The 24,847-nt window shown below is 37.0% G+C and overlaps 1 protein-coding gene across 8 annotated transcripts in view; it reads left to right on the top strand.

Moving 5' to 3' along the window:
• LOC134798191 (potassium/sodium hyperpolarization-activated cyclic nucleotide-gated channel 2) overlaps positions 1 to 24,847 on the top strand; it is a 287,708-nt gene that overhangs the window by 19,088 nt on the left and 243,773 nt on the right. For all 8 annotated transcript variants that reach the window (XM_063770544.1, XM_063770542.1, XM_063770552.1 and 5 more), the window contains exon 2: positions 14,229 to 14,728. In XM_063770544.1, coding sequence (XP_063626614.1) covers positions 14,682 to 14,728 — 47 coding nt within the window. In that variant the 5' untranslated portion in view covers positions 14,229 to 14,681. The remainder of the gene's footprint in view (positions 1 to 14,228; positions 14,729 to 24,847) is intronic.

Raw genomic sequence — 24,847 nt, 5'->3', positions numbered from 1 at the left:
ATCTTTACTATTTCATATCTAGTGAATCTCTAAATCATTTCCCGAATCGCGCCGATGGGCATTTTCATTTAACTTGTACTTTAAAGCGCGACTTAAGTTGTGTTTCAGTAACGTCTACCCGTTACATTCTTGACAAAATATATGGGATTTGACATTGACCGTCAGTTTTGTAACGATTGCTAACCGGCCGATAAAGGTGCACAGTTAAGTGAAAATGCCCACATAACACAAACACCATATCTATCCTACCCACAGCCGTTGGTACGTGGTCTATCAATAAACTTACGGGGGGATCTGCGGATCTTGTAATTTGGCTTTAGAAAAATCTTTTCTTTTTATTAGAAAAAAAAACTTACTGTATTAATACCTAAAATAAAGCTGAAGAAAAACGTGCAAAATATTACAGTTTAAACCCGCCTTGAGTACAGTTTGATTGAAGCCCGTCAATTACATTCCAACAGTATGGCTCTCTGATCTTTCATGACATTATTTTGTGCCCCAGTTACTTTCCAGTTAGAGGCAAGTCCTCCGGGGCGAGCCCAATCACGTTCGCAAGAAATATCAAACGATAATCGATTCAGCTGCGATCCGAGCAAACGATGATAAGCTTACCCGTCGTAGACCAATCAACGGAGATGTTGACCCTTACGGTACCTGGGTTTATTTTTAATTTTGGATGTGGTTATTTGACAAGAAGCCGCGATAGATAAAATTGAATTAATTTTGTATCAAACAGAAGCGTCTGCGACCGATGCTATTGATTAAGCTTAGAAATAAATTAAAAGTGTAAAATTCACTATCTTGGGTGGGACTTGAACCCGGGACCACTTGATCACTAGCACAGTGGTCTACCAGCTGAGCACTTTTGGTAGGTAGCTACCTAGCAACATCTACCGTAAGAATCTTACACTTCTTAAACGGCTACCGGAGTACCAAGTCATTTTGTAAATTTACCACTAACGATGCGTTGCCCATACAAAATTAATACGGTACGGTAACATAAATGTCTAACATACTATTAATCCGAACGCTCCGTGAGTCCGAACGGGGGTTGCTTTTCTGAAGTTCGGATTATCGAGGCCCTACAGTACGTTGATTGAGCTATCAGGTAAAATACTGTAGAATCGAATAAGCAAGTCTGGCTCTACTCTAGAAAACAATATTATACAAGGAAAGGAATTTTCCGACGTCAAATCAGATAAACGTGAGGCAGTGGCTTCAGCCCGCAAACTCTCAAAGCACGTCGTGTTTTAGAACAAACGAAAGCGAAGTAAACAGAACCCGGAAAGTACTAGACAGGGTCTGATTTGAACATATAAATATATAGGTACGTACTGTTCTACTGCTTGCCAAGAAAAATCCAATACGATAAGAACAAAAAAGTTGCCGTATTCTGATTTTAAAATCTGCCTGCGTATTATGGATGGTTTTATCCACGTGATAAAATAATCGTCAATTTTTAACACCGCGGGATTGAAAGTGACGGACAGTCGGACACCGTTTTATGTCGCTGTCACGTAGACAAGAACGGCCATCATATCCGTGCTATTATAACCTAAATAAAATATATAGATATAATAATACGATTGCTGCATGCCAAATGCGCTGCGAGTCGTGTCATTTGGTATCTCGCTCGGATTTATTGCGCGCGAGATGTCGAGGTCGTATGTCGTATCATACTTAACAATGTCAATTTTTTCGGAAAATTGTAAAAAACAAATAATAAAGTAACACATCATACACACGTCTTTATCACCCTAGACATTTTAATTCTGTATTAACTACTTGTATTTTTAGTAATTCGAATCTATTGTTTTGCTATAGCTATACGATTAAATACGGGTAGACAATCTGCACGGAACACAAGAGCTCCAACAAATAATTTGATATAAAAATACAAATCAGATAAAACACAATAAAATACAGTTTTTCGTAATCTACTTAGCGCAAGAAAGTAGTGAAAATGTTAATACGCTCCGGGATACGGTGAAAGTGACTCAAAATGTGTGATACGAAACGGTGACTATAAACAATAGTAAAAGACTAAAGTGTGAACAAAAACGAACAAACTCTATTCAGACCTAAATTAAAACAGTGATTTACTAAGCCCAATCAAATTACACGGTAAAATAAATCAATAAAACAGAAGTGTACTGGAAAATAAACAAAAAAAAAGTGCAAACATATTTTATGAATTGTGGGTATTACCTTAAAAAAACAAGCAACGGCAATAACAACGAAATAAGATATACTATGGTACTATTCTAACATTTCGTCAGCTACGTACACGGCGCTATAGCTCAGTTGTTTAACGCACGGGGAAAATTCCACGTCGCAAGAGAACCCGGTTCGAAACCTACATAAGGCAACATTCACTTTTTGTATTTTTCTGTGCCAGTATTGCACAGACGCACGACACAGCATAACAAAGTCACAAGTTCGAAACCCGGTTGAAACTTTAGAATTTTTTTTTATTTTCTTTTCTTCTTGGTTTTTTATTTTTTCTTTTAACACAAAAAAAAACAGACGCCATGGACATTACACAAATAGAAAAACTTTTGAAAGATCTGAGAGCTGATATCAAAAAGGATTCCGAGGAGTCATTGCATGTTTTGGAACAAAGAATAACAAAGAATATCAACGAAAACATAGACAAGAAAATATCCTCCGTACAAAGCGATCTGGATAAAATAAAAGAAAAAAACTCTCAACAAGAAAAATCTATTTTAAACATCGAAAAACAACTCAAACAAAGAAATATTATATTTTTTGGTATTCAGGAAACAGAAAACACCTACGAAAAATTGGAAAGTAAAATCTTACAAATTATTAATGAGGAGATAAACATACTATGCTACAAAAATGAACTAGAAATGATCAGGCGTATGGGAAAATTCAGTGAAAACAAAGTAAGGCCAGTTATTGTAACTTTCACTACATACGGAAGAAAAATTGAAATATTAAAAAATAAAAAAGCTATGAAATCCAAATCAATTTATTTAAAAGAAGATTTCCCGCCGCAAGTCCTTGAAACGAGGAAAAAGTTACAAGAACAACTCATAAAGGAAAAAGAATCCGGGAAAATAGCCTACATACGCTATGACAAGCTAGTAGTTAAAGAAAAAAGAGAAAAAAACATTAGCGAAACACAGGATAGAGGTGAAAAAGACAGCAGGAATAAGAAAAGGATCCTAGAGATAACACCACCAAACGAAAAGGATAATTACCATGAAGCTACACAGCGACAAGCACTAAAGAAAAATAAGACTTATCAAAGTTCTATGCAAACATTCATCTACAAGCAAAACTCTAACACTCCGACATCTTTCGATCCTGACAGGGCATCCCTGTCTTCTGAACATTCGCTGGAATAGCAATTAAGAAAGCCTCTCCTAAAACCAGAACACGATGCACCCTCAAACAAAACCAGACGTGTAAGAAAATTAAATAAACAAAAAACAATTATCCCCAACCCGGCTGGTCACCGTGGGGAGAAAGACCAAAACCCCTAAGAGATTACTGTAAACGAACATTACAGGATAACAAGTAAACGCGACAATCTAATAGACAAAGAAAAACACAATGAAAGAAATACAATAAAGAAAAATAACAAATTTCACATAGCCACGATAAATACTAGAACTCTAAGAACTCAAGAATCTCTAACTGAAATGGAACATGCATTGGAAAATATTCATTGGGATATTATAGGTCTAAGCGAGGTACGCAGAGCTGACGAAAATATTGAAGAGCACGAAAACTACATATTATACTATAAAAATACAACAGCCGGCCTATACGGTGTAGGATTCATCGTAAAAAAATATCTTAAAAATAATATAATAGAATTCAAAGCAGTGTCAGACCGAATCGTTTTATTAAACATCAAACTTCCAGGTCAAATAGAACCTATCTCGATCATACAAATATATGCCCCACCGAGACTGCGAAAAAATACATAAAAAACGACTTTTATGAAAAACTTGCCAGTACACTGGAAGACGCTTTAAAAACCGTTATTATTTTAGGGGATTTCAATGGACAACTTGGAAAAAGATTAAATAATGAAAATAACATTTTAGGGCCATTCACAACTGGAAAAAGAAATGATAACGGGCAAAGAATGATTAACTTTGCACAGGAAAACACCTTTCACATTATGAACAGCTATTTTAAGAAAAAACCAAATAGGAGATGGACCTGGTCATCACCATGTGGAAAAAGAAGGAACGAAATAGATTATATAATGACAAATAAACCAAAAATGTTTTCAAACGTTGAAGTTGTAAACCAGTTCAACTTTAACACAGACCATAGATTAGTAAGAGGGCAACTTTACGCTGCGGTTCCTAAGAAGTCTAGGAAAAACATACAACCCATAAAAAACCGCTTGCAATTACCACTATCTAAAAGCGTATTAGAATCTATAAAAACTGATTTGGAAAAAACTAAAGATCTTCAAGGTGTCCAGAAAAAGTACGACGCCTTAGAAAAATGCTTGAAAGACACCGAAATTGCTGCCAAAACAATTAAAAAAACGAAGGATAAACTGGGATTAGAAGCCAGAAATTTAATAAAACAAAGATCAGTATTATTTGAAAACATAAAGATTAATAAAGCACGAATAAATAAACTAAGTAAGGAAATTAAACTCAGCATAAGGAAACATAAAAACAAATTGAGAACTGATACAATAAACTACTACATAGAAAAATCAGGAGGTGTAAAGAAGGCATGGCGCGAGCTCACAGAACCCTTGAAATGGATAGATGGAATAACACATCATAAGAACAACAAAAGAAAAATGATTAGAACAGATATAATAGACGCGGCAACGGACTATTATCGTGAGCTGTATAATGACGACAAAACCCAATCAACAATGAACTACGAGAAGGAAAGTGAAGAAGAGATTCCACATATAATGAGAGAAGAGGTACTCAAGGCAATCAAATCGCAGAAGAGAAGTAAAGCACCAGGGGAAGACTGTATATCACATGAACTACTTCTAGGAGCATCGGAAGAAATAACAGACGTTATAAATAGTTGCCACAGAATACATACCGCATCAGTGGACTTCTTCTACTATCATTTTACTCCACAAGAAAGGCAGAAAGGATAACATTGCGAACTATAGACCTATTAGTCTTATGTCTAATGTATACAAGATCTTCTCAAAGGTACTGTTAGATCGCCTGACAAGAATTTTGGACGACAACCAGCCAAGAGAACAGGCTGGGTTTAGAAGCGACTTCTCCACATTAGATCACATCCACACTATAAAACAAGTTATACAGAAATGCAACGAATATGGTATTACCTACTATTTAGCCTTCGTGGATTATAATAAGGCATTCGACTCTCTAAAACACTCTAAGATATGGGAAGCTCTAGCAAAACAAGGGGTCCACAACAAATATATCCGTATAATCAGCAACATATATAGAAACATGACAGCAAAAATTAGAACAGAGAAAGTAGGAAAATATTTTCATGTAAAAAAAGGCGTCCGACAGGGGGATCCATTATCCCCTAAACTCTTCTCGGCGGCGCTCGAAAATATATTTAGGAACCTAGATTGGAGTGAATATGGACTAAACATCAAAGGAGTACTACTCAATCACCTTAGGTTCGCAGATGACCTTATTTTAATTAGTAGAGACTTGAAAGGCTTACAAGATATGTTACAACAGCTTGTAAAGGAAAGTAGCAAAATGGGACTATCAATGAACATGTCAAAAACCAAATTGATGACAAACCAAAACAAGACTCCCGTTATTATAGACGGTAACATAATAGAATATGTGAACGAGTATACATATCTGGGACAAATAATTTCACCCAATGATCTTTCATCAAAGGAAATAGAAAATAGAATAAATATTGCATGGAAAAGATATTGGTCCCTAAAAGAAATCATGAAGAACCCCCGAGTACCATTGAAAGCTAAATAAAAAACCGGGCAAGTGCGAGTCGGACTCGCGCACGAAGGGTTCCGTACCAAAATGCAAACAAAAAAAAAAAGAAAAAACAGCAAAAAAAAAAACGGTCACCCATCCAAGTACTGACCACTCCCGACGTTGCTTAACTTTGGTCAAAAATCACGTTTGTTGTATGGGAGCCCCATTTAAATCTTTATTTTATTCTGTTTTTAGTATTTGTTGTTATAGCGGCAACAGAAATACATCATCTGTGAAAATTTCAACTGTCTAGCTATCACGGTTCGTGAGATACAGCCTGGTGACAGACGGACGGACGGACGGACGGACGGACGGACGGACAGCGAAGTCTTAGTAATAGGGTCCTGTTTTACCCTTTGGGTACGGAACCCTAAAAAAGAGTGTTTGATTCGTGTATCCTGCCAAGCATGACGTACGGGTGTCAGACATGGAGCTTAACAAAAGAGCACATACACAAATTACAAGTCTGCCAGCACAACATGGAACGTAGTATACTCAACGTCAAATTAAGAGACAGAGTAAAACTTAAATGGATGCGAAAACAAACAAAAATGGTCGACGTAACATACTGCATTAAAAAACTTAAATGGAGATGGACTGGTCATATGGTAAGAAATAAAAAGGACAAATGGACTATTGACGTAACAGAGTGGTGCCCAAGATACCGCAAAAGACGGCAAGGCCCACAACGTCGCAGATGGGAAGATGATATTAAAGAAGTAGCAGAGATTACATGTATGAGAAAAGCACGTGATCGTGAATTGTGGAAATCTTTAGGGGAGGCCTATGCTGAGAAGCAAGACCATCATAACAACAAAGTTTGCTAGTTTTAAATTTTTACTTAATGTTAAATATCATAGTTTAGAATTAATCGTAGATTTTTAAGATGCAATGGAATGTAACACACTTACAAGATGGTTAAATAAAGGCTTATTTGTATGTCTTTCCCATCACGGAACAATGGTGTTCCGGACCTTTGGGAGGCATGCGCGGAGCCGAAGCCAACACGTAGAGGCCCTTTTGACACTTTAATGAAATGTAAGGGGTACACCGAGCGGATGCTGCCCTTGCCCGTGTCATGGGACGCACGCAGAGGCAGCACCCGCCAGGGTGTAAGGGCTATTGAGAGTTGATGGAATCTAAAATGAACTAGGTTATTGGGTGAAAGCGATGGACTAAGTACTGAGCTATGGGGTAAAAAAACCGGACGCCTGCCTAATAAAACGGTATGCAATTTTATTTCCGGCAGACGGTGACTCGCCCTCACAAGATGGGCCCCCACAAAAAGCGACATCTAGGATGGCTCAAGGGCAACACCGGTGTGAGCGGCTCAGGGGTGTCGAGAGGTGTGCGCCGCTTTCTACCCAGTGGCTGTATTATTATTATATTATTATTATACGATTAAATAAACATTTCATACATTCGCAACTTTGCATTATTATGATAATGAGTTTGTTTCATTGTGTGTAAAAAATACAGATTCAGATTTATTTTTGCTGACGATAGAGACTACTATGTCTAGAACGGTAGGTATATATTCTCTAGATAGCTATCTTCAGATTCTTATTCGCAAAAGCTATTTAACTACGTTTCTTAGTATTTTATTGCAAAATACGGTATAAGAGTAGTATGTCATGTCACAAGGTTATCCAGTTGGAAATGCTGAACCGTCTTGGCGTTAATGCAAATTAAGGATTACCCGGTTAAGGTGCTTGTAAAATGGATTACAGGCAGAGAGTTCTCGTTTACGAAACATAAAGAATTTTCGACTTACCTGGGTTCATAATAAGGCTTAATTTACTACTGCATTGTTTTGCCGCTCACAACATTTTGGTTTTGAGGATACTATCGCCTCAAGATGTGATCTAATGAAGTTAACGCAAGCTGTTAAAATCGATTAGTTAATTAGTAGCTGATCCGCGGGCGATGAATCGCACTATTAATTTCTGTAAAGTACCTAAATATTCGAGAAGAACATTACTCAGTCATTATAAGAGTAAAATCGCAACTGTTTCACTTAGTATTAAAGACGGGCCTTAATTTGAGCAACTAATGTCGTTATAAGTTAGGTTTATAATCATGGTGGTGGTTCAATTAATCCCCTTTTATATATTATATTATAGCCGGTCTTTTCGCGTTTTGTATGCGTTGACTCAAACTAATGATAGGTAGGTATAGTTGAATCATCGAGAGCGTGGAATTGCATATGTAGTAGTATTGTTTGTTTACAGGCATTCTATATTTGAATTTTCTATTTTCTTGTACTATCAGCATACAACCACTACAAATGCAATTCCATCTTCTCGATAATTTAACTATACCTAGTCTCTTTGCCATGTCAGTGTGACTTAACCAACTATAAATAAGTCCTCCGAGTACCGGCGCGATTCGGAAAATGAATTAGAGATTCACTAGATAATTATGAAATAGTAAATATATGTGACGTTCCACGGCAAAAGGTACCTTATAGCGGTTGGCGCTTACGCTATTATTAACGCCGCTCCAATATTATTGCGGCCGCCATAAGGTACCTTTTGCCGTGGAACGTCACATACATTTACTATTTCATAATTATCTAGTGAATCTCTAATTCATTTCCCGAATCGCGCCGTATTAGGATAATGTTTTTGTTTATATGCTGCATACTCGTTGATCGCATGATAGCGGGCATTGTTAGTAAATGTGATTCCTTGCATTGTCATGTAAATGCGCGATGAGTTCGTCCGCTGCACCGACCTACGCGAATAAATAAACTATAAGCACTATAAGCAGGACGTGTTCTTTGTACGTGTGAAGCGCATATGAGTCTAACTTATATAGGCACTCTAACAACCTCATTTTTGCACTTCGCTCTTTAAAGTGAGTAAGTAAAACACTTTATTGTACAAAAATCAAAACAAAACAGGAAATATAACATTCGTCATTAGTACAAAGGCGAACTTTGTAAAGGCTTAAAGTTTGTTTCGAGTACCCACCATGATATTTTTATCAGTCGTGTCCTTTAATATTTTGCAATAATTATGCTGACGGCCTGGAGCAGCTGGATGGCTGTAGTAGTAAAACGAAATAATATTCTGTACCTACATAAATTGTAATAACATATAAAAACTTTTACAAAAAAAAAGAAAACCGTCTTCAAAAAGGATAAAATAAAATATTATCCGTTTTTAAGTATATGCGTTACCAACTGATATGTTTGAAGTCAGTGCCAACCCAAATTTCAAAGCATACCATGATTTTAGGGCGATTCGATAAGGATGTCGCTATATGTACGTTGGATTACCTTACACGACAGCAATGATCATACTTTCTGTAGATACCTAAGAACACACTGTCAATCCACCTTGGCGCAGTCCGTACCATGTTTGGCGGTACTAGTATAAAACCAAAGCGATTGTCGATATGTTTTTTAAAGAGCAATTTTTACAAATTTTCTAATTAATTATAGTACTCTGGTGTGGGATTGGGACTGAGTTATTTCCCGCCTCTTACTTGATTTCAAAATATAAAACAATTCAAGGACCAACTAAGGGCTTTAACTTTTTACTTGCATGGCCACCAGTTTACATGGCAGTTGTTCAGCGGAAAAGGTGACAAAGAGACAGACAGAATTACTTTCACCATTAATATTAGTACAGTTGTAATGTGATTTATTTATAGACATAAAGCTGATTATTTTTGACCGTTATTGTTACTATTTCGCTTGGCACCGACTTCAAACATATCAGTTGGTAACGCCAATACTTAAAAACGGATAATATTTTATTTTATCCTTACGAAGTCGGTTTTTTTTTTGTAAAAGTTTTTATTTTTCCATTTTTAGTTTTAAGGCATTGTTAAAAGCTTATGAGTGACGTGTGACGCATGAATGAATAGCATAATAGTGCGTATCACTAAATTCGAAATCATTCCTATCACTACACAAACATAAAATCCATCCTCCGCCCCGCCACTGACCCAATCCCTCAACCCCCCGATAACTCAACCTCACAGCACATCAACCCCTGATCATGGAACCCCTCGACCCTGAACCCTGAACCACCAACCCTGCAACCGCCATTTCCCGACTCCTCAGTAGCCTTACCAAAAGTCTAACACTGACATATCCGCTAGCGTCGTGCGTAACTTACTTTCTATGCTCGTACTGGCATCCTAATATTAGTGCGAGCGAGATGTATAGAAAGTTACGAAGACGTTAGCGAATATGTAGTAGTGTCAAACTCGTGGTAGGGCTACAGTTGTACTTCATCAAATTGGTGATTTTCGGGGGAAATGCTTAAGTTACTATAGAAAACAACGATGTCGTCATATACTCGTGCCTTTAAAAATTGAGGAGTTCCCTCATTTTTTTTATGAATTCCGTCATCAGATTAGATCAATAATATTATGGGAACACCTTAGAGGTAACTTCATTTAAACAAACATCAACTCAAATCATCATCAACCATCAATCATCATTTACTCAAATCGGACCACGGGTTCCGGAGTAATCTACATTTATAAAATCATCATCATTATCATCACAAATCATCATCATCAGGTCCACTCCATCAAATTAGTGGTTTTCAAGAGGAAATGCTTGATTTGCTTAAGACAGTACCCAAATCACCATACATGTGCCTTTTAAAAATTTAAGGAGTTCCCTCAATTCTTCATGGACCCCATCATAAGAAAAGCACCAGATTAATGTGGGATGCCCTTGGAGGCAGTTCCCTTCAAACAAAAAAAGAATTGCCCAAATCGGACCACGGGTCTCGGAGTAATCGCTGAACGTCCTACATTTTAAGAAATCGTCATGATTATCATCAAAACAATCATCATCATCAGGTCTACTTCATCAAATTGGTGGTTTTCGAAAGAAAATGCTCGAGTTGCTTAAGAAAACACCCAAATCACCATACATGTGCTTTGAAAAATTGAGGAGTTCCCTCAATTCCTCATGGATCCCATCATCAGAACAGCACCAGATTAAAGTGGGACCACCTTGGAAGTACCTTCTTTTCAACAAAAAAAGAATTACTCAAATCGGCCCACAGGTCTCGGAGTAATCGGTGACATACATAAAAAAAAACATAGCCACAACCGAATACAGAACCTCCTTCTATGAAATTGAAGTCGGTTAAAAAAGTTAAAAAAATATCAGTCGATTATTATTGTTGAAAAGAATAATTTGATGCAGGCATTGATTCAGCTGAAAATCTAAGAATGCACGAAATTTATTTCAAGGAATGAGAAACGAGAGCGCGGCGCGCTCATTATTTCTTCCGTGGAAAAACGGAACAAGCCTTTCGAATGATCATAAATATACCTTATACATGTTAACTTAACCGTGTTTTTTGGGTTCTTAAGACATTGAATCCTTACAGAATAATATCTTTAAGTGTAAGCGTCGACGCGGAAATCAACAATGGCCTCCGGCGCAGCACCGAAGCGCAACAATACCCGTATTTAGGTTGAGACGCCTCGAAAATAGACTTAACGAAAAATCGGTACCTCCGAGATGCTGACGCCGGGCGCCCGCTTTGAAATTGTGTCAACTTTTATTACTTTTCCAGCATAATACGTGTCTGTGGTTTTATGTGCCTTCCTTAACTTATATTGAGGATAGGAGTCTCACATTTCATGATGACTAACGTTTCATAATCGAGTTTGAAGTAGGTAATTTTCATGAAAATCACTGCTAGCTGCTACCTACGACGGTCTCTTTCGGTTTTACATTTTTATCTCACTATTCGCCTTCAATTATTTTTACTACATATCCTACTTTCGTGTCCCACTGCTAGGCAAAGGCCTTTTGGTAACCCACTAACAAGTAATTATCGTTTATTTACAATTAAAATTACGGAATTATATGAATAACAAGTAGAATTGTCTGCAGACATCACATAACGTATTCAGACCAATTAACAAATACATTATATATACATAGGTACCTATTTTTTATAATTGGCAAGGCTTTCTGCACACAAATGAGTAAATACATATCGCATATCTGCCATGCCCAGGTATGGCAGCGGAATGGCACACTCGGCAAACCTGCTATCTCTTGGAAATTGGAAGACATTGAAGTGAACAAACGTAACGCCTCCAGCAGATGCGACACATTCGTTCCCTAGGCAGTAGGCAGCTCCACTAACACACCGCTGAGTGAATTCGGTGGAGTCCCCAGCTTCCACGGGCTCATTAATCAATCAGGGCCAACACCGTCGAATCAATCATGGGGGCAGGGTTCACTCATTGATTTACACGTCTACGCCGCCACTCGACTGCGAAATATGTTTTAAATCTTGAAGCAATTAATTACAGGCTTTTCTTGGGCGAGATAAATAGGCGTAGTGATTTATTTAAATTTGAATGTGCGGGTGTCGCTAAGGGTGGAGGTTTTGGATGTTAGCTGGGAATGTAAATCGCATTGTATGTCGTTTAGGTTGTCGTAATGAATATCAGTAGGTAATAAGAATTTATATAATAAATAGGTACTACACATTTACTAAAAGGTACATTTAGTAATCTCTTCGGCTTGGACTGGTGGAGTGAAAAAGTTCGACTATACTTATACCTACGTCTAGTTTCAGTTCCATACTAGTAACATGGTTCTATTATCACATCATATAAATATAACGTTCACTCGACAGAAATCGAACCGAAAGTTTGACATATCGGCCTCAACCTACCATACTCTCAGACCTCTTAAATTTTTATCCTGTCATTTGTTGTTATATCAGGTCTATAAATAAAAATGTACCTAACGAGAGACGGCTTATCAAGGCTGTCATGCTTGTTTTCCATGAGAATATCTACGTGAATGAAAACATGATAACATGCAGAGCGCCGAATTCAACTTTTATTTTGTTCGGAGCACTTTACAATGAACTTTACTCAGTCTTGAAATTGAATGCGCGTTGCGAGCATGATGTCTTGTTATTCTGTGTGAGATAGATACATATCATTAATGTAGTAATTGCATGATTAGACCTTTGTCTAATCTTTATTTTAGGTAGATGCAAATAGCAAGTAAAAAAATAGAGCAGGTACATACAAAACACCTGAAAAACATCGTTAGGCAGCTTAATATAAGTTTGTTGTTTTCACCGGACAATAATTATCCTTGTTAGGCGACGAAATCTTGTTATTTCATGAAAAACTGGACCTAACCTAACACGGGCCATTGTCAGGTGAAAACAGCGGCCTTAGATGTGACGAAAAAAAAAACAAATTTAAAATAAATCTCAAACTCCAAACACCAACTTTTAATGAAAAATCTCAGGGGCGTAATCGCCAATCGCAGTGGAAAATGTGATCATGTTTTTTTTGTGTTTTCATTTTAATGTGGTCTAATTTAAATTTATCGCATTTGTTTTGTGAGTTTGTGATCACGTAAGAAAAGAAAGACATTAATTACGTCGATAAGTGGTTAAAAATAACGAATTTCTTAAGTAGGAAAGTAAGATTATTAAAAGTCATACAAAATAATCACACGCATATTTATTTATTATATACTTTTATATAAAGACAATAAATTAAAATTTTCCAATTTAAGTACATATTTATTGCTACTTCTACTACAGTAGCTTTTTCTCAGTAGTTGTATTTAAAACGTAATTGGTACCTATAATAATATTTCTTATGCAGCAATTTAGCCCCAGCCTAGAAATAATACGCTCTAGATAAATATTCTGCGAGGAAGCAAGCTACGTTCCGTCATTTGTCTGAATTACACTTGACCTATATTTTATGAAGGAAGTCGGCACAATGTAAAAAGTCTTTTCTGCACTGTTTTATATGTCGAAGTGTGGAGATTAGAGGCTTTCAAAGGATTAACTGGGGCAGACCTCCGGCTGACCGTTTCATTAAAGTTGCTCTGCCCTTGTCCATTTTAATTTTAATATAAAAACAAAAATTACGTGACTCGTTTAAGTAGGCGCTCAGCCCAGCTCACTGTTGCCTTTATTTAATTATGTAACATATTAATACATATATAACAAAGTTTACGATTCTGCTGATGTTTTTACGTGGCTACGGGCGCCACGGTTAAGCAATTCTATCATTTGTTTTTACGACGAATTTGATTGATCATAATCTTGTGAATGGATCTGCTTGTGCAATAGTTAGTTACAAAAAGTTTATTAAGATTTTTACAAATATATAGATCCGATATATAGAACGAAGAGTTGATTGCTGTTTTTAATATTTACATGTAGTAGCTTCCTCAAAATAATAAGGTATTAACAAATTATTTTACCTACTCATTGATACTTTTTGTTTCAGGTCTCCACCTTCAGTCACAAATCTGACCTGACAACAATTATTTAAGTCAAACAACAAATCGAACGAAGCGCCTTCAACCGATACTATCAATTACAAGTAGTTAGCATAAGATATAGTTAGTGAACACAAGTGCCAAGCGTGGATAGCGTAGGTTTAGCTAGTTAAAGTATCGTGTAATAAGTCGTGAGTGCGTGGTGCGGCGGAGCTCGTACGGGCGTCGATGCGTCGGTAGTCCAGGGTGTGAAGTCCAGAATCAAGATTGAGGTGGTGGCCGGGTGCGGTTGGGGCCGGCGGGCGCGCGTGAGGCCACTGCACGCGCTAGGCCGCGCGGCCGGCATGTTGGCGTCGCAGCGGTCGCAGTCGTGCAACGAGGAGGGCGCGTTCTTCGGGGCGCGCGCGCTGCGCAGGCCGCGCGGCAAGGGCAGCGGCAGCCCGCCCTGCTAGGGGTACGCCATGTCGCTGCGCAGCCTGCACCGGCGGCTATCATCCGCCAATAACACGTGAGTCTTAGTTTATTTTACCATTTTTTGACGTAATGATAAAAATACATAAGTTCTAAAATTACGTTTAACAGGTTTAGAAGGTATGACAAATGACTAAATGATGAAGATAGCTTCATCTTTGGGACTTGGTTACTTTTATAATGTTGTACTTTTTTTAAATCAAGCGGTCATGTAGCCAAATTAATATATACATATCTATTCTTTACATTACCTACCTAGCGTATGTTTAGATACTACTGACGAAATACTTACACACATACCTGAAAACTGAATTAAAATCGGCTACCGTTTAGTTTCAGCGCCGCAGCTAAAGCAATAACATTCCAACTAGGCCTAAAACTATATTAACCGTGTCTATTCTCGTGTACCTACACTTGCTTTCCTTTTGGGACCCAATAAAAAAGTGATCGTCCCCACGACAATCATCAAATGCCGAACGGCCAGCCATCGAGATGCGAATATTCAATTACGCCGCCTAAATCCAAAGCGCAGAGCCATAAAATCTAGCACGACTAGTAGAACACGGAACCTTATTCTAAAGGAATAAGATTCCTTTTCCTATTTGTTTCTGCCGTACCTGTTCCGAGCAGAATTAGTGGGTCGTTAATCGGCGTTCAATGTATGTAAATTGGCATCGCCATGGCCTGAGGGAAGAGTGCCTGAGGCTAATCTCGAATGCAGGCTTCGAGAGCTAGTTTGGTGCAGATTGAGCTTAGTTTTTTTGTAGTACAAACACTGTAATGACTCACAGATAAAGATTTGAAAAATTGATTAGATATATTGTCTGAATTTGACTTGTTTCACTGCTAGCATTACCAATGCTTACTCGTATTATTATTAACTGGTATTACTGGTTTCATCATGCCGAGTTGAGTCAATTTCGTAATGCATACCTATAGGTATACTTATTATCTTATTTAATGTTCTGTTTCTCTGCTTTTGTTGTTTGTACATGTTCGTACATTGTGATTGCCATGAATAAATCTATTTTACCTGGTGGTTGGTGACTGATTTGTTAACATTATTGATTTGATTTTCTATCGAGATAACATTGTATGCAATCAATAATCATGTGAACTTATACCAATATTATTAGTTTAAGAACCGAAGGTGAAACTATGGGTCCACACTGAACGGCTTTTATTATTGTACCAACCCCGAAAACGCAGAATAGCTAATTTATTTATAATTTGACTGTCCCATAGAAAATTGTGGCCTATTATGTCTCAAAGTTTTTATGAGACAGATTTTTTTTTAGTTGTTTCCGGGTTGTTCCCATATTAAAAGGGCCTTCAGTATATCGTACATGTACCTATAGGTATTTATCTTGGATTACGGCGGAAAATAGTACAATCGCCCACACTGTTAACTGGCGGTTCGTAAACTTTATAACAAAAGGCATAAGGTCCACCGATGGACAGTGAAGAGTGTTGCTGTTTGTATGTAGGTATGTATTGTGTAAGACGAAAAGTAAACGACAGTACTTAAACATTTTTTGGAATTTAACCTGAGTTGCTTTGGGACAAAGCAACATAAAATTAAAATCACAATCTAAATTAAACATTCATCACTTGAAAATAATGTTTGCTGCTTTTATCGCTGTAGTTTATCTGCAGCTGTGGGCACTCCGTTAGAACGCCCGAGGGAACTTAATTACATGTGCAGCCCTCGTTCTGAATAACTGCAAAAATTTGAATTTAATTGCGGAAATCTCTTATTCCACGTACTACTTATATTAAAGACTTCCACATCTTCCTGGGTGTTTATAGATTTGTTTACAGTGGTATGCCAATCCAGTTTTAGTTTAAATAGACTTATGTATCATCAATTAAAACAAACAAGCTTTATGTATACAAGTGTTTTTGTACAGGTAGGTACTAGTATAGGTTTCATTCCGGTTGTAAAAACATTGCTTAAAGCATTGGTAGGTATACCATTCAAAACCTCTTTTATAAAAAAAACTATAAAACAAGCGACGTACCTAATTCAAAGTTTCTATCGCTACAGTAAAGCGGCATCAACGACAGCAAGTCAACTTAAAAGGGAAATTTACTGTGACATCATCCGTGTGATGCAGTCAGAATCTGAATAATTATAACCTTAATAATAAAATAGTTCTAAGATATTACTAAGAAATCGAAATATAAAAATATGTATCCACAGCTTTGAGTAGGATAAACAACACAGTTTCACAATAACCCAGAACATGAAAAACGATACCAAAATTGCCTATTCATAATGAATCGACAAGACTCGATGAACGTGGGTCGAAAAGCTGTGCTCCACAATAGCATATCTACTATAGGAAATTGGAACTTCGGCGTCACGTAGCAGTGGATTCTGTGGCCTCTACGCCGTGCTCTCGTTCGCGATTACACTGCGCTTCTGAAATTCCAATCATATTCTCACGCCACCAAGGCTCATATTACAACGTACCTACTAAGTCTTAGGCCATGCAGGGGTCACACCACAAAGTGGATTTCAAACCACATAGATTGTGTTCTGTTGCTTTATGTACAGCATGTAGTTGCAAAGAGTATTGTTGTGTTTAACCCAGTTAGGTGTTACGCCCACGCTCCGCTGCTAATAATGTGAGCCTGAAACATTTTGTAGTACCTATTACGTGTCTCGTTTTATTCATTGCGAGAAATTAGGAGTTTGTCGTTCTGTACCTAATATATTTCAGGTAAAAATATTACAAATGTATGTATTATTTCAGTTTGTTTAAACCGTTAATTTCAACCTAATTGGTTAAGTGCATATAACTTGAGGTGGGTAAATAGTTTTTAAAATATACATCTTTGTTTCTCTAAACTAAATTATCAGAATATTCTAAGAACCATAATATTATTGATTGGCAATGTTTAAATTATGACTGACTGTATCAATAAGGATTCATTGTTAAAGTAATTTGAAAACAAACATACTTGAAATGAATATTTATTATCATACCGTATCGTTCCTGATTTATAATAAGGGCTAAATACCCATTTAATAATACATGCAAACAAAATAATAATTTTCACATTGAACAATTGGTATGTACAAAATAGCGGCGTTTATTTCAGCCGATCAAAATTGCTGTAACAACGTCAAAACTCCCAAGACGTGATACGAAACTAAATTCGAACGAGAATTTCGCAATGGTACTGTTTACTTTTTGGTAGCATATATTATATTTAATTGTATTTAAATAATTTAAATAGGTATTATATTTAATTGGGGAGATAATTTATATTTAATTTTTATATAACTAGGTAGTGTTGTTTAAAATATTTACTTGTCACACCCACTATATTTAAATTAATAAACAAAATATGAACTAATAATTTATAAGGAGTTGCATCCCCATATCATTGCCCGTAGTTCATCCAATCTTAAAATATGTATGATTAATACTAATATGATGTAATATACTTAGTTAAAATGTGTAATTGTTTTTTTTTTCATCATAATAAACAGTTTTTTTAACTTGAATTTCATAAGTACCTGCGAACAAATTGCAGTTCGGTTCGTTTCAACTATCCTTAAATAGTACTCAGTACTAGGTTTTTGATTTAAATAATTTCATTGACTTCTTGTCAAAGAAAATCAGTAGGTAGGTATATAGGATATATAATAAGAGTTTATAGTCTAAATTTGAAGAGAAGTTGTTGCGCATTGTTATAAAAATACCTTACTAAACGAGAAACCTTTCTTAGCATAAATATGGCAATATATCTCGAGGCCTTGCCCGGCCGCGGCGTATCGCTCAAACCTCTTGATACAACAAAGCCCGGTTTTCTTCGCCTAATATTAGCTAGACACTTAGTTTAAACAAGGGCGTCATTCAACAATCTTCAAAATAGCCTGCAGTCGCTGCAGCCGGTGAGAATAGTGCTGACGTCATCCGCCTGTGACGTCACGTGACCTTGCCAATCTAGATGTGACCCAAAACGTCCGGTTGAAATGCCGTGTACCTACTTACATATGTCGAATGTGTTTTCGAAGAACAATTGGTGTCTTATCACGGCTAAGGTTACTATTGCCTTTACCTATAAAATAAATAAATAATAAAAATAAAAATCATTTATTTCGGACCACAGAAATCCATAACATATTATGTTAGTCATGTGTACATGCAGGAACATGTTAGTACTTAACTTATTAGATATCTACCACATTTGATAAGACGCTAAGGAACGGTGCAGGTTCGACCAGTGCTGCATACAGCGACTATCGAACCTACCCGCTGTCACACTCAGGACTGTTGCTTGCTACTGTCAAGCACTCTGCGAGGCGTTATAACTTATAAGGCAAAATTCTATAAGTATAATGGCCATTTACTAAGCTGCCAATATAATTGTTATCGGGCCAATTCGAGTCTTAGTTATGCGGTTATGCGATCTGATTCCGATGCGATACTGATCTGTCAGTGTCAAAGGTGACGCTTTTGGTTGAAGAAATGTTCAGTAAGTCGAATATTTAACCGAATGGTAAAATCGTAAATTAAAAAAAACTGTAATTTAGCATACATACTATGTTTCAGTTTTTAAATGGAGTAATTAAGTATGAACCTATAATGTAGCCTGCAGGTCAATGACCTTTTTTATTTATGTAGACGTGTGACGTTCATAGTTGACAAAATTTAAATTTGATCCAACGATTTTGACAACTTGACAGGTTGGCGTCACCCATACGACTAACTAAATATAGGTTCCGGAACCTATATTTAACGGCTCACAATCGTGCGCCTGGTACCATATCTACCTCAATTTACTTACATCTATGCTGCAGGTAGATATAGTAGGCGTTGATAATAAATTGTGTGGAATGAATAATTGAATAATTGTCTCCTGTCCCCACTGTCCGTGCTACGAGCCCTTAGGGACGAGTTTGACTTCGAAAGTAAGCTATTCATTTTTGTACTGCACGGCCCATAACACATTTTACTCAGTAAAATACGTTCATTTCTTCTTTATCTGTATAAATCAAAAATGTTTATCCGGCGTAAATAAATTCTGTACTTAAAATAAAATATTATTGAGTTATTTGCCAAGTTAGAGCGCTTTAGCTTTTTTAGCGCGCTGAATAAGGCATATTTAAATTCAGAATATTTAACCTCAGTCTCAGTGAAAAAGGCAGAGTCAACTCGAGAAAATCCAGCGGCAATACTTTACAGCAAAAACTCGGTGACATTATTATAAAATAAAATGATCACAGCTCCCTGCCCGAGGCGGTCATTTCACTTAAATATTTTATTAAGTAAGGAAGCTAGTTTTAAAAAGAGCCATATTAGAGACCAACAATTTTAATAAAATGTATGAAAGACTGAGAGATTTTTTTTAATAAACTATCGTGTGTCGTGCGTGCCGTAATATTTGTCGCATAACTTGGTTACGGTGACAGCTGCCATCTCCATACAATGTATAACCTTAAAACGCAAAATTGTAATGAGATTACAACTAGCAGCTGTCACCGTACACAACCTGTGAAAAATATAGGGTGATAGTACTGATAGTGATAGTGTTATATCTGATGACCATATTCTGAGGGGGAAAAATGAATAGTTCATACTGAACAATTTTTACTACAGAGCCAACCCTAAAATCGCGAAAAACAAATGCTGTTCCATAGAAAATTTGATTGTGATTTGGAGAAATGTATAAAAGTTGTTCAGAATGAACTAAATATTCAACCCTCAGGGTATGGTCAGACATAACAATATCACTCTAACCGATTTCACTCCTACGACTATGAGCCGTAGCCGAACGTGATCTTCACTCACCTTAAAGGTACAGATGTAATGACTAATTGTTTGCCATAGTATTTTCTCGGAAACGTTCGTATTTGTCATCCTACTTCAGTCAACCTCAGTACTTTTTGTAGGTACTGAAACTGACTGAATAGCAAGACATGTTCGTACGTTTTCGTGAAAATACGATGGAAAACAATTATGCACTACATCTGTACGGTCCGGATTCAAACTATACCAGCAGTATGTCGCGCTGCAATACTGCCGAAAATGGCATAATTGATGCTGCTTTTTTTTTTCATGCTCCTGCCTAGAATATTGCAGCAACGCAGTCGGCAGTGATGTCTCGTTGCAATACTGCCGCAGTAATGCTGGTAAGGATTGAATCTAAACAATAAAAAAAAACTTCCAAAAAATTCTAAAACGAATGTAAAACTCTCGTTAACCGAAGTTATTAGCCAAGGAATACATACCTACGTCTTAATATTACGAAAAATCTGGCTCCATCGAGTCTAATTTACCAACGAAATTAAGCATAGGAGCTGTTCACCCGACAGTTCGCTCCGTGTAAATACGAAGAGGGATAGCAAGACGTGGATTAAGTTCGTGCAGGAAAGGGACCGCCGATGTTATTCTTCAGAGAAGGTTAAGGGGACATCTTGTTAGGGTAAGCGTTCAATCTTAGGTGTAGGTATTTGTACATAACATTTTGGGCCATTGTTGTCTTTAAATAAATAAATTAAATTAAATTTAATTTATAAGTAGAACACGAACGTTTGCTTGTACCTATGTACTTCTTAGCGCCACTTGCATCATCTCACTAACCCGGGGTTAACAGGTTAAACCGTTAACCCAGTGTCAAATTGTACTGGTGACCATGGCAACTCCAGGTTTGACCGGTTAACCCCGGGTTAGTGGTATGGTGCAAGTGGCCCTTAGACGAATATAATTAAAAACAACTTGCATTTTTTGCGCAAGAAATAGGGCAAGGGTTTTTGTTATAAAGCGAATATTTCCCGAGTTCCGGATTTTCCGTCTTCCGTAAATCAATTTTAATCGCCTTCAATTCAATTCGTCATCAATTATGGCTTCTTTAATGCCACTCTCCTCTCCCCAACATAATTACTTACGAAGTTATGATAAATGAATGAAATATACAAGGTGTAGCAAAATTTGTGGGGATCCGTTTAAGGGCATATTCGGTATCGACTTCTAATTAGGAAAAAATAGAAGAAAATTTTTAGTGACGCGAATATTTTTTTTTCTATAGGGCAGTTCGTTCAAATTGTTGTTGTTTCAACTTACCTCTGTTCTAATCCACCTCGGTCTCCTCTACTTACCATGAGGTCGGAAACCTCACTTAACTTATCATTCCGGTCACCCTTGGCCGGCGTTACGGAGATATGAATTTTAAGCCGAAAGTCGCATAATAGCTTCTAAATATTCATGGGTCCAGCAAATGAAAACGATAAATTTGTGTAAGTGCAGGGTCAAGCTCGCAAAAGTTAACGGGTCCACCATTAGGTACACCAATACGCCGTGTTGAAGTTATTTTTCGTCATACATTACCTTTTCCCAAACGGGCATGGGGTCGTCCACATCCGAGATAACTCGGTCAAACAGATCACTGTGTTATGTCTTTCCTGTAGACATACACAAGAGTTAAGGGCTATAAAGGTTAATTTTCTTATTTAACCCTTATCCACGTGAAAAGGTCCTCCTTTTCTTTAGAGAACTATGATAAAATCATTGCTTACATGCCCACAAGCTGTTAACTATTGCCCACAGGAGAGAAAAATGTGCTGTTCGCGATAACACACTAGTTTTCTCTCCTGTGGGCAATAGTTAACAGCTTGTGGGCATGTAAGTAATGATTTTATCATAGTTCTTTAAATAAAAGGAGGACATTTTCACGTGGATAAGGGTTAAATAAGAAAATTAACCTTTATAGCCCTTAACTCTTGTGTATGTCTACAGGAAAGACATAACACAGTGATCTGTTTGACCCAACTACGTTATTATAATGATTTTTGCGCCCGGCACCTCGTAAATAATCAGATGTCCCTGTGTACCCGAGGCAAAATCGTTTTTGAATTTAATTTCGGTTGACAACTTTAGCGTTGTGAAAGTAAGCAAACAGAAACGTGAATTTCAGCTATGTAAAGCTTGAAATCCTTCAAGGTCTGAAAGCTAAAGTAAGCTACAGAAGCCTTGCCAGCCTTGACGGATTGAACCTTTAAGGCTCGACAAAGTTATTAATTAGAATACTCGGACTTTGATAGGCGCCCGTATCATGGTGTCTTATTAATTGCGATTCAGTTAATAGAAGTTAGAACAGAACAAAAGTAACAAATCTGGCGAGGTGTTCAAAACGATTTTAACGCATACGAACACAACGAAATACTGAGTTGACACGTATACTTACTACATACTACTTATAAATTACAAGCTTTTATGAAACGAGCCCAGGTGAAATGATTACATCACATTTTGAAGGTATACAATACACTGTATAAACTGCTTCATAACTTTAATATGGACAATAAACGTTGCCAAAAACTATCCAGGTGTGGCTACGGAAACCTGAATATCAAAGAGACCCTTGGCTTCATATAGCATTCCAGCTGTCATTAATTTGATGGAAAGCCCACTACCTCAGTGGAATTGTATAAAAATACTGGCGAACTATCGCACGACCTAGATGCAGTTACTGGCAGGAGGCCAAAACATGTTATCTACCAACTATGGAGTGAAATGCTTGCCGATTTCCAATATTCAGTTTTTAATTATCAAACCACTTGAATTGGTTGTTTGGTAACGTTATATTGTAAATGGGTGATGTGCGGCCGATTCTCTTGACACGAATACATAAATTATCGCGAGGAAATCATCTACGAAAGTCAGAAAAGTGCGGATTCGGGTGGGTGATATTTGTGATTTATTTTAACACGACGACGTATAGGTATTCATAAAATGGTATGTTAGTGATTTTTTTATCGTATTTGTCTTTCTACTTGAGAAATACTTTCCTAAGGATCTCTACAATCACCATTGGGCTGACCTCAAACAGTTTACTTTTATTACAAAATGTTATACTATGTAGTTTTAGTGACTAGACCGAGGGCATAGAACAGGCAGATTATGCAGAACTTATAATAGCCATCGAAGGCACTTGAAGTTTGCTCAACGATAATATTTGCATACATTTTTATCGGCTTTCGCTTTATTAAGAAACTGATAGAGATCAATTTGAATTGGTTTACTCGATTATTACATTTTATTGCGTGTTTATTGCGAGTACAATACATTACAAAGTACATCGTTAGAACACTTTAGAGCCTCTCTTGTATTGCAAATCATAAGTAATTCACCTGACATAATGGCTCACATAATGGTGGCTCTATAATGTAATTAATAAAACTATAAAAAAATAAAAACACACCACAGACTAAGCGGGTACAGTTCGCAAGACACTTCATTTTCTTTTCAACAAATTTATAGACGCAGCGTATATCTTTCAGGAGCAGAGAGCACTAAATTGTCGACTCTATTCTATTGGATACCTATGTTCCGTGGTTGGTTTTCCCTGGATCCGGGCCAGAGCGGGGCTATAGCCCGGAGAGAAAGTTCACCCGTAATATACGAGGATAAAGCTTGGGGTGTTATTCCAATTTCATACTGGTTTAGTGACATTATTTTCATGGAATCGATCCTAGAACTGCAGTTGAACATTATAACTACATACGAGCTATAGCCACAGAAAGTTTATTGTCTAACAGAGCTGATGTTTGGCTGATTCTGGTTGCGGGGAATAAATTGAAAATCGCTCTACAACCAAACTTCTCCAAAATTTTTGAAAAAGTTATTTACACGTTGATGTCTTTTTTCAACAAAAATAATATTATTGATGATGCTCAATGTGGATTTAGGAAGTATTTGTCAACTGCTCATGCTCTAATGAAAATAATGAAAGGCGTGGGAAACGAAATCGATGAAAAATCTCCTGCAGTAGTGCTCCTACTAGATATGTCTAAGGCATTTGATTGTGTGGACTACCAAACATTACTTAACATACTTGAGAAGGTGGGCATAAGAGGTATTGCGCACAAACTTATTAAGTCTTATTTGCTGAACCGTGTACAAGCTACCCAGATAACATATTATGATAAAAGAGAAAAATGTTTTCAGTCAAAATTATCCACGTTTTTGAACAATAAAATCGCAGTACCTCAAGGCAGCATCCTAGGACCACTGTTTTTTCTCATTTATATTAATCAATTCTCTAGAATAAATCCGCATCTCAGCACACTTTATGCAGATGACGCTTCTGTATTGATATTGGGAAAGGGACTAAGCAGATCTGAACACGAGGCAACGATAAA

Source organism: Cydia splendana, chromosome 16 (assembly GCF_910591565.1).
Source record: "Cydia splendana chromosome 16, ilCydSple1.2, whole genome shotgun sequence".
Taxonomy (NCBI): Eukaryota; Metazoa; Arthropoda; class Insecta; order Lepidoptera; family Tortricidae; genus Cydia; species Cydia splendana.
This window is presented reverse-complemented; position numbering and strand designations above follow the sequence as displayed.